This window comes from Channa argus, chromosome 13, assembly GCF_033026475.1.
Source record: "Channa argus isolate prfri chromosome 13, Channa argus male v1.0, whole genome shotgun sequence".
In the NCBI taxonomy this organism is placed as follows: Eukaryota; Metazoa; Chordata; class Actinopteri; order Anabantiformes; family Channidae; genus Channa; species Channa argus.
The window spans coordinates 19,925,156-19,937,139 of NC_090209.1; the positions used below are offsets into that span (position 1 = coordinate 19,925,156).

Here is an 11,984-nt window from a genome sequence, read left to right on the forward strand (position 1 = left end):
ATGAAAACAGAATACAATGACTTGCAAATCTCATCAACCCATCTTTTATTCACAATAGAACATAATCAACATATCATATGCTGAAACTGAGACATTTTACCATTACATGAAAAAGATTAGCTTATTTTAAATTTGATGGCAGCAACACATCTCAAAGGCTGTAAAAGTAATTGCTGCAAATAAAAAACTAACGAGGATCATTTGACAAATAATTAGGTTAATTGGCAACAGGTCAGTAACATGATTGGGTATAAAAGGAACATTTTTCAGAGAGGCAGAGCCGAGGGGCAGAGCCTCACCAATCTGTGACAAACTGCGCCAAAAACTTGTGGTACAATTTCAGAAAAATGTTCCTCAAAATAAAATTGTGAAGACTTTGAAGATCACACCATTTACAGTATATAATATCATCAAAAGATTGTGTGCAAAGGACAAGTCCACTGGATGTGTGTGATCTTCAGGCCCTCAGGTGGGACTGCATTAAAAACAGGCATGATTCTCTGCTGGACATCACTGCATGTGCTCAGGGACACTTCCAGAAATCACTGTCTGTAAACACTGTTTGCTGTGCAATCCACAAATATAAGTTAAAGCTGTATCATGCAAAGAAGAAGTCATATGTGAACAATGCTTCCATCCAGAAAACGTCTCTGTCAGGGAAGGCCTTGCATTATTTAGCAAGACAATGCTAAACCACATACTGCATCCACCACAACAGCATGGCTTTGCAGTAGAAGTGAACTGGCCCACCTGCAGTCCAGACCTTTCACCAATAGAAACCTTTTGGGGCATCATAAAACAAAATATCCAGTAATAATGGCCCAGGACTATTGAGCAGCTAGAATCCTGCATCAGACTAGAATGGGACATTTCTCTCCTAAAGTCCAGCAACTGGTCTACTAATGTGAAAAAATATGAGTTGATGAGTTTAGCAAATCATTGCATTCTGTTCTCTTTTTATTTACGTTTTAAGTTGTACGTTGTAAAAGCACACAAAGAACATTCAGTGTAATAAAGATTAAAAGATGAAAAAAAATGCGGTGAAAATGACAGCTGACGGATATCGTCCTACAACTGCAAAGTGTGAATTATGGTTCAAAGTTGTCACCTTGCATATACTGTACATCCTTTTGAAAGTGCAAGGCGGATCCTGATTTAAATCGTTTGGGATGAATTTGTCACCAGTCGGTGTAGTTTAAGTAAAAATACAGGCCTTAAGGTAGGATTTTCTTACATTTTTCTTTCCTCTCGTCTCATTCAATCAAGAACAAGCTCATCCTGTCGAGAGCTGCTCCCCAGTCATTATTACTTGTTTTGTCATCTTCTCAACACCACACAGGTTTTTGTACCAATCCTCCCACTATCACAGGTGGTAGTTTAAAAGAAGATGGTATAGGATACATGCATACAAAATAATGTGTAAAGACACGGTTCATTTTGCAATGATAGCCAGAATTCAAAGGGTCTAATGCAGTGACACAGTCATGTTAAGCAACATGTTGACTTTTTTTTATCAAACTTTTTTTTCACAGTTGTGTCTGATTACATGAAAAACGCAGTTTTTCATATGTAATGCATTTGATAAAACGTTAAAGCTCTGTCCTTTTTGTGAGCAAACTTCATTCACAATATTGTTACCAGAAGAGAAAAAAGAAGAATTTCACACCACAGAGCTTCAGAGTTCTGCTGTCAGGATTCAGCAAGCAGATTTAACTGTCAGCAGTGATTCATAAAGCTGAGAAGAATGTATTACAGCTGTGCAGTGCTGTGACAGAAGTAAGTGAGGAAAACTATTATGAGAGGGTGTGTGACAGGCACAAACATAATATTTGTAATAATAATAATGTAGCCTATAGGTTACTTGTACCTGCCAGCTGCAGTAGAGCATGACAGTGAACAGTGTTTTATAATAGTAAAAGCAAAGGTTTTCAATATCGGACTCCTGATTGTTATGAGAAAACTGTGAAAAAAATGGTGAATGACATATTTTCATAGATATGTTTGTCTCATTCATATTTCTTCTCCTCCTTGAGGGGTTATAAATGTGTGGAATGTATTTCAGAATCAAAATTCTTGAACATTGTTGCATACAAGGAATTTGTCTCATTGATTAAAAAAACTTCTAATATGCAAAATGTCTAATATGCAAAAATATGCAAAAAAAACATTACGATAAACCTGATAAATCACTGCATTCCTATTCATACGATTTGTGTGTTTTTTTAATTGTCACAGTAAGAGTCATGTATTAAATCAGTCATTATATGCTCAAGAGGGGCGTTGGCATTAAGTGTCTATAAGATCATCTACATGGAGCCATATTGTTTTTTTTGTGTGTTCTTTAATAAGCTACCATGTGGGGTTTATGTATCGACATACAAAAGGTAGATTAAGACTGTTAACATGTGAGGTGTTGGTCCTGGTGGAGCAAAGTCTTGCCAAAAAAACATATGCAAATAAATTCTTTGCCATACTATCCAGCTTATTCACGCCCATGTTTACAAACTAGCAGTCCAATTCTTTCTTGATTTTGTTGTTATGTCGCTAACTTTCTTATCACCTGGTGCTTATGAATGGTTTAGCTGGGAATCTCAGAGACCTGCCTGTAAAAATGTTGCTCTATACAATATATAAGACATGAGGCGCAGATGCTCTGAACAGACCAACTTTATCACACAGTGGCAGAATAATTAAACATGTTTTGGAAACAAACATTTTCATTTGAATTATTTTCTGTTATTACAGTTAGAGCAGCATTCAACCTAATTAATGTCTCACAGCTCCGGTGAATATGAACAGATTTTGCTGCTTTGACCTTCCTTATGTCAGTGATTAGCTCCAGAGACCCTAATTTGAAAAGTGCCCAAGGATCAGAAATAGACATTCCACATGAGGCAATAATCATGAATCTTCTAAATGTCTAACACAATGACGGAAACGAATGTTCACTGTCTGAAATTCAGCGGCCTGCTCAAGGTCAAGGTAATCATTGTTCAAATCTGGAGACATAATCAGATTTTAAATGAGGCTTTAGTTAATGTTTATTTTCCTGAGTTCCACCTCCCTTTTAATTCTTCAATTAACACTTGTCTTGTATCAGAGGTTTAAAATCTGCAAGATATAAATAATAAAACATGTTTCCATGGGAACGCTACACTGCTGTGTCTAGAGAGCCAGACAGATGCTATACTTTACTTTTCTCTAATTTACAATCTGACCTGAAAGGTTTTCCCTCTGGCATAAAGGAAAGTAAGCTGATTAAGTTTTGTAACAGTTTAAAATCAAAACCAAATCTGAATATGATGATCTGCTAACACAGTAAATACAGAGCTTTATTAGAGAGCACAAACCACCTAGTTAAATGTGCTCTGCTTACATACAAATAAACAGATTAGACACAGGATACAAGTGGTTCTGATTTTAATATTAAAAACAAAACTACACTTGTGATCACCTGAGATGATAAAGGGAGACTTTCTTTCTATGGCTTTATTTTTGTACATTAATGCTTTTAACCATTCCTGTGACTCCTCTATATTAAAATAGTACTCCTCATAGCTGAAAAACCCCTCCACATGACATCTACCAAAAGAATTTTTCAGTGCAAGATTTGCTGAGACGCCTGCCCTGGATTGATCAGGAAAGAGCAGAAATAGGCTTTACAAATTTTACATATATTATTGCAATTTATATTTGTTTGTTTTTTTTTTTGTCAAAAAAAAAAAAAAAAGTAACCCCTAACAGCCCATTCCCATCCCCAGCTCTCCAGTCCCGGTCTAAGCCCGGCAGAAACTGGTAAGGGTTGCGTCAGAAAGGGCATTTGGCGTAAAAACTGTGCCAAATCAACATGCCGACAATGATCCACTGTGGCGACCCTGAACTCATGGGATAAGCTGAAAAGAGAAAAAATAAATGCATTATTTATTTCTTTTTCTGCTTTTTTAAAATTTTGTTAAAAAAACGCACTGATCAACTAAATACGGTGTGTTTTATTGCTTCAGAAGAAACTTGATCCTACGGCCAACCGATTTTACTTTACCACACCATTCAACGAGGCCTTATCTGTTATTATTTGCACAAACCGAACCCTTTTTAACTGTTTTTGCATCTAAACCTAAGCTTGTAATAAAAGGATTGTAGCTGTGTTCATTTTGTAACGGAGACATAAAAGGTGGATTCACCACAGTGCATGACAATAACTTACTGAGCATAAATGGGAGCTAGGAGGTTAAGTTTCAATCAAATTTGAAGTAAAACTTAATGTCATCAAATGAAATTTACATTTACTTGTAAATTATTTATCTAAAGCGTGTTATTTAACAAATCACTTGAATTTATTTTATTAAGATTTTTTTTTCTTCAATAAATCTGAAATGTTGACATTGTTTCCTTAAATAAAAAAAACTTTTATGTTTCATGTAAATGTTTTTAAAATACAGAGAGTGTGTTATAAATTGCATCGAAGGGTCTTGTTATCATGAACATGTACATACAAAGCACTATCTACTGTATGAATATAAGTTAACAGTGGTGAGATCACCTTCCAGCTCAGCTAGAGTCTGTCACTGTGGAATTTGCCCCTCTGTTGGCAACATTATATAACACACAGCAGCTGAAGCAGTCAGAACCCAAGCGCGCGTGCACATGCACACTCATTCAGACACACACACACACACACAAAGACATATATGCATACATATAGAGGTGACTCAATGTCATTGATGTGTCATTGTGAATTTACTGGATATGATTAATGTATGTTTGTCTTTTTCCCAGTTTCTCATTTTTACAATTGCTGACCTGCTCCTTGAAATTACAGCTTCTCTTTTCAATATCTTATTTATTTACTGGTGAGTTAGTGTTTTACCTCCCTTCCTCTCACACACACTTACGTTTTTTACGATATCTGATGATCTCGAATCACTTTTACTTAGGTATTTGGATGCTTTCAAGTGGTTATCGCACTGTACAAAAACTTACATTCACCACAATCCTCTGAACTCTCTAAGATCTTTTGCTCAAGAACTTTTTTGCATCCCTGCACCTACATGAAATCAAGAGAGAGCCTTTTTTTCTGATTATCCTTTATCTTTATTGATTACCAATACAAGACTTGTTTAAGAGCATAAAAAGTAATTTTTTTGTGACCCACATCTTAGATTCTTTATCCATAAATTCACACTCAAGAAATCATTTAAAAGTGTCACACCTCCAGAGTGTAGAGTAGTTATTAAGTGGACCCAAAGTGAGAGATGGAACTGAGCAGTAAAGGTGGTAAAAGAGCAGTTTTTTGAAACACTGCACAAGTAGGAATTGGAAGGAGGGGAGCACAAGAGGGGGGCACTGTCCACAGGGGGGGAGACAGGTGAGTGCCTGGAGGAGCTTGGAGTCACGGTGTAGGAGGAGTCGTAGATCCTTGAATGGTGGAGCAGAGCTGCCGGAGATACTGTAATAGAAAAGAAACAGTGAGAGACAAGGTTTGTAGTAGGAGCTCAGGTACAAAGGCAAGACTTCTCTGATACCATGAGGTTTACTGAGACAATCTGGCAACTTGTGGAAAGGGAGGTGGAGGAGCGGGTGCTGTGACAAGAAGTACTACAATTCCTCCTGTGTAACATCTTAAAATTACATTATTTGGGTAAGATGATGCATAATTAGACAAAACCTCAGCAAAATTCTTCAGATTTATACAAAAAAGCAAAGTGTAGAAAATAAAACAATAAACAGTATGTATTTGTCAGATATGCTACTTTTTTATTTTTTATTATGTTAAGCATGCTGTGACCCTATACGTTTTACTGCTTTGCGAACCCCCCCCCATAGGTTATAAAACATTGATTTGAACAAATTCTTATTTTTTATTTAGAGAAACTTCAATTGAGATCAGTTGGGCCTTTCTTTTCTTAAAACGGTCCCAAACAAACTTAACTGAGTACTGATGAGCAAAACGAATAACATCACTAACATTTGATTGGGCATTCGGCTCTGCTCTATGACGGAGGTGGTCAACATCTAATTTTGCAAAAAAGGCCATGACATTAGTGTTGTTACCAGGGAGGGGTGGAGGCCCTGTGTGTTCACTGGCTGGGAGCTGGTGAGTTGCTGGGTTGGATTTAGACTTTCAGCAGGGGGCCCAGAGCTCTATACTGATAAGACTGTAAGCACAGTGTGCTGTCATTAGTGCTGCTGCCTACCCTTTAAAACCTGGCTCCCAAACAAAATATCATTTATTTCAACACTGTACTGCCTCGAATTTCAAATTCAGCCTAAGCGTGACGGCAGATTTTTGATGTTGATGACTGGGTTGGGGTATTAGCTCATGTTCCATGTGTCATAGAACATTGCTAAACAGGTGACTTTTGATGGAATAAAGTCAAAGGTGACGTCAAATACTTAATGTTGTAATAGACAGAGCCCATAAATGGATCTTAATGGATTAGCTATCAGCAACACCAACAAGAGAGTAGAGCAGTGAGTGTTTTCGAATTACCATGGTCCGTGCTGTCCATGCAGATATTAATAGCCACAAAGCAATGCCACGACTAAGTCCCGTACTCCCCGTGACGGCTTTGTATTCAAGCACATTCTTTCCATCTTTGTTTTGCTCTTAACTTAACCTCCTTTTTCCACATTTAATTTCCTGTCTTCATCCAGCTAAACAGGAGCAAACAACATTTGCCGGCAAATTATTTGGCCCTAATGTTGCATCCTCAGACAGAGAGGCATTAGACATTAGATTAACAAACAGATGACTTGAAGTAGACTTTTAGTTGAAAATAGGCCCTGAAAAAGGCATGAAGTGTAACCATGTTGTAAAAACATTAGATTCAATGTCATTCAATAATAGAATGATATTCAATTTCCAGAGAGAATCCAATTTCAGGACAAAGAAGTGGTATTGAATATTAAGAAGACACAGATGGAGTGCAGGGAGAATTAAAGACAGGAGAGTGAAGCTATTTCAGGGCTGTTGTGCATGTGGAATGACAACTACCCCCCCTACTTACCCCTTTCTCTTTATCTACCTCTCTATCTGATCCTGCTCTCTCTCCTGCTCTTAACCTCAGGGCCCTTCGACGCCCAGAACTTTTCCGACCACAAACTCTGCACAAGCTCTGTGCGTCTCGTGATAAATATAGAACACTATTACCCTTTCAAAATGAGCTGTGACACACGTGCACACCTCCCAGCCACGCATGGGGCCATACAGTATATAAGGGCGATAGAAGTGGTGCTGCAGGAGAGAGGGCAAATAAGGTATTTAAGCTAACACAAGCAAGACAAAAACAAATAGAAGGAAAAAGAAGCAAGAATAGCTGTGTGTATAAGAGCAGAAGAATCAACCCTCTCCACCTCCCTCTTCTCTCCTCTTTACTCTCCTCCTCTGCCTTACCCAACACTCACAGCCATCCATGAATGTGACCAACTCCTCTGCCTATCGATCGGAGCGTAGTTTCCACCAGACTTCATCTTCTTCCTCGTCTTCTGGTAACCCATACATGGAGAAAAGCCGTGGACTTTTCACTGAGGACTTTGGCTCCTTCATGAGGCCTGGGAGCGATGCCTTGGGGTTTTCCGGTAAGTTCAAAGCAATTTTAGGTCACTGTAACTAATTTTGGATACAAAAGTGGTAAGATATTAATGGCAATAGAAGGTCAGAGTGACACATTTGAGAGTAATATAGATTTATCAGTCTGCTAGGAAGAGTTTACAGTGTGCAGTGTGGCATTTTTCTCCATAAAGTGTTTATAAAATAGGCAAAAAGCCTGGGCTGATTTCAGAAGTAAAGTGACTCTCGTGTGTTTGGTGTGTGTGGAAAATGGTGTTCTTAAGCAAGAGTGTAGCCATGAAGTTGACTGATGGAGTAAATGAAATGTAAAAAAAAAAAAAAGATTGAAAGAAAACAGAGAGAACAGGATCTAAGCTGAAGGTGCATATTTGGTCGGCTTTCTGTTCCAGGTTTGTGTGTGTTTTTAAACCAGTGTCAGCAGACACTTCACTTTACAGCATCTGGTTCATCTTCTGGCTTAGTAATGTGTGGAGGTGGTGTGAACTGTTCTGTGTCAGGTCTCTTCTGGTCCACACAGATGTGTGAAGGTGGGAACTTGAGTTTGTGTATTCAATGTTTCAGGGGCAGAGCAGAATTGATTTAGGACCATGCTTGGTATTCAATAGGTAGAACTGGAGCCCAAGAGTGGGTGCAGCTAAAAGGAAAGCACGCACACACACACGCACACATGCACACACACACAAACACACACACACAGACACACACACACGCACAAACACACACACACAAACTCAGGAATGCTGGCCTGACTGCCAGCAGTGTGACTTCACACATTGAATATCTGAGATGACGCCTGCATAAGGAATGACCAGATGGTTGCCTGGTGACCGACACACATACACACACACACACACATATATACACATAGTTGGAATGATGTCACATAAACTAACCTGCATACATGAGGTCAGACCCAAAATCACTCTTGTTTCCAGCATAGAGGTCATGTTCTGAGCTCAGTCACAGAGGACAGACGTTTTCCCTGAGCAGACAATACATCACACTACATAAATTTTATGTTTTTCTAGTCTGGTAAAAATTTTTTATATAGTTTAATATTACAAATCTGCTCTGTACTTCAAATGGAATGAGGAGAAACTCCTCAAACACAATGAAAACTACAGTAAGAGTCAATCTTCCAGGACAGACAGATGTGCAATAGTTGTTGTGTGTCCTAATTAGAGCAAATCGCTAAAATTAAAATATGGGTACAAGGACAAATCTATGAAAATATCTGAATATATGTTGAAGGACATCAAGCAAACTTCAAGGTACCACCAAAAGATAGAAGCTGAGCCACATGACATCCTCTCCACCATACTACAGATGACACCATTTGAGCACAGCATTGACACATATAGAAAGAAACAAACAGGAAAAGAGGGAGACAAGGACATGACTACAAGTATTACCGTATTACGCTAGTGTTTGCTAGCAAAGCGAGTTTAGTCAATATTTGTATATTAACAATGGATTAAATTTTCTGTGTATTGTGGTTGTTTAGAATAAAATGCGTCTCCCAGCTGTAGTAGTTCTGACGTTTTATGACTGTTAGACAAATGTTTTGGTTTTCTTAATTATTTTCAACAATACATTCAGCATAAAATTCAATGACAGTACTCAATTTCAAATGCTGGTTTTAGTTTGTTTCTCTAACACGAGAGTTTTTTTTTCCCCTCAAAAAAATTTTAATTCGTGAATATAGCTTTAAAAACCAATTTACCACTTCACTAAAACACTACTACCTCTGTCTTATGAGCTACAAGATGACACCATTCGAAGTGAAATGAATAACTCCTCCAGATGTTTTTCAGCAAGTAGCAAGGGGATTTACATTTAGTTATTTAGCAGACGCTTTTATCAACTATAGAATGAAGGTTGCTGTGAAGTACACAAAGACATATGCTGAAATATATGAGGAACATGTACATAAAAATAAATAATATTTACAAATAGAAAAACTGAAATCACATTTTATAGCTACATCTGAACTGTGACTTTATGGCAGACTGGATATTTTATGTTCAACAGATCAGCTCAGCTGTGAGTTTATGCTTATAAGCAAAGAACTATAAATTCAATGAAAATTAGCTGCTGTTTCCTGTGGTCTACCATCCTTTCCCATTGTGGTGGTTTCAGGTGGAGCTGGAAATATTAAAACCCTTGGGGATTCATACCAGTTCACAGTTGACGTGCGAGACTTCTCCCCGGAGGATGTCATTGTCACCACATCCAACAACCAGATAGAAGTTCATGCAGAAAAGGTGGCAGCCTTCATTCTGATTTGGAAATCAATATTAAAGCAATGTAAGCAGCTCTGGGACTAAAACATTTTTTCATTTTTCTTTTCCAGTTGGCCCCAGATGGTTCGGTGATGAACACATTCACCCATAAGTGCCAGCTACCTGAGGATGTGGACCCCACCTCAGTGACATCATCACTGGGTTCAGAGGGGACCCTAACAGTCCAGGCACGGCGACACCCTGCCAAACACGAGCTCGTACAGACCTTCCGTACGGAGATTAAGATCTAGAGAGGGACTGACTCTAACAACAAAACCCTTCACATTTTGTGTTTTTTTTTTTTTTTTTTTACGCTACTTCCTGTATTTCCTGTTTCACATAAACAATTTTACATTTGTTGCCATGCTCTATAAATCATGCACTTTCTTCTTCTCCCATTGCAAAAAACCCTGTTCCTGCTCATTTATGCTCTGGGTTCCTTCACCGTACACAGCAATAATAGTTCAAATCTGCACCCAACATCCTGAGAAATGTACAGAATGTTTGACATCCATAGTACACAGCAGTTAACAGATATGTTTACTGTATCAATCCTGGCCTCTAATACTATTCTTGTACTTAATACAGACTGCCAAAATTGATTATTTTCTCATTAATAATAATTTATTGTGCATTAATATTTGTGTGAATAAAATTTCCAGCGTTGACAGTAAACTCCTGTGTTGTCATCCTGTGTATCACAATCTGTGTAAGCCTTTTGATTCATGTATGTCATGACATACTATATTAATAAACACACAAGGCTGGAGTTTGGGGAAAGACCTGCATCGATTCCTTTTGACAGATTAAAATTACCAGAAATATTAGGCAATTCAAAGAAAAATAGGGGCGCTAACAATTTTTACTGTGGGTGGTGGACAGTGTATATGGGGTCCTCATACCCTGTCCTCATCATGTTTTATTCTATAACAGAAGTATCATTATCACTGTCTTCATACATGCTCATGTTAATTAACTACTTTTTAGGTGTGGCTGGCATATTACCACTGTTTTCCTCAGCATGCATCCAGATAAAAAGAAAAAAATTGAGAAATGTAAAGCTGTGTAAGGCCTGAGCACCACATGACAAACTCATCTCCAGATCAATAGAAACAGGTCTGCATTTAGTTACTGTACAGAGGATGGATGGCCCTTCTATTCAGTCTTTTGTGTGTGGAGACATTTGTCAGGTATCTGTCCCGTTTTCATAAGAAAACGATTTCAAAGGTGCTATTCAAGCAAATAATTTAGATTCTTTTGTTATGTGGCTATAATTTACTGTGTTTGAGCAGTGCTGTGGTCTTCAAGTTCTCATTGAGGACAGACACTGTAATAAAAACAGACTGTATCGTAGCCTTAAAATGAATGCTTTTTAAGTTCCCTTAAAGAGTAAGGGATTCATTCTTATTATAATACACATACACAGATTCAAAATACACAGCACTGAGAAGTACATAGTGTTTTCTAATGTGTAAGAACTAAGACTGAAGTTAGAGTATTTTTTATTAAGCTGCTTGCTGCCACCTTTTTACCAATTCCTCAATTAAAGTGACCTGCTATATATAAATTTTGCAGCACAGTGCATTCACATGTCGGGCTCAGTTTATCACAGATTTGTTATACAAAAAAATCGACTCATCAGGCTTTGAACTCCAGAGTTGGCTGACTCATGGTTTATTTTTATTTATAGGAAAAACTTTCCCCATATCTTTGCATAGTGATTTTTCCAAAGTCATTTTCCAAAAAATACATAAGTAAATAAGAATAAAATAAATAAAAGTTAGACAAGGACACTGAAAATAATACATTGTCATTTTACATTTTCAATATAAATTTTTGCTAAGATCAAAATGTATTGATAATGTAGGCTTCTTTAAGAATATTTTGTTTAAATGACAAAAAGAACATGTCAAAATCAGTAAATAACATGTTAATAAAAGAGCAAATATTGAGTAACAGTGTCAAGGTAAATGAGGTACAGTTTCAGGTTGAGTACGGCAAAACAAAAATTATGTTTTGTATTATTGTATTATTATTGTATTATGTATTATTTTCAGAGTCCTTGTCTAACTTTTATTAATTTTATTCTGTTTATATTTGTTTTTATATATTTGTCCTTGTATATAGTTTTT

General features: G+C 37.3%; 1 protein-coding gene across 1 annotated transcript; it reads left to right on the forward strand.

The window, feature by feature from the left end:
- Positions 1-7,227: 7,227 nt before the first annotated feature.
- hspb7 (heat shock protein family, member 7 (cardiovascular)) lies at positions 7,228-10,527 on the forward strand. The gene is made up of 3 exons (XM_067528371.1): positions 7,228-7,578; positions 9,710-9,834; positions 9,924-10,527. The coding sequence occupies exons 1-3, from the start codon at positions 7,413-7,415 to the stop codon at positions 10,101-10,103; spliced, it is 471 nt and encodes a 156-aa protein (XP_067384472.1). The 5' UTR covers positions 7,228-7,412; the 3' UTR covers positions 10,104-10,527.
- The last annotated feature ends 1,457 nt before the right edge of the window (positions 10,528-11,984 follow it).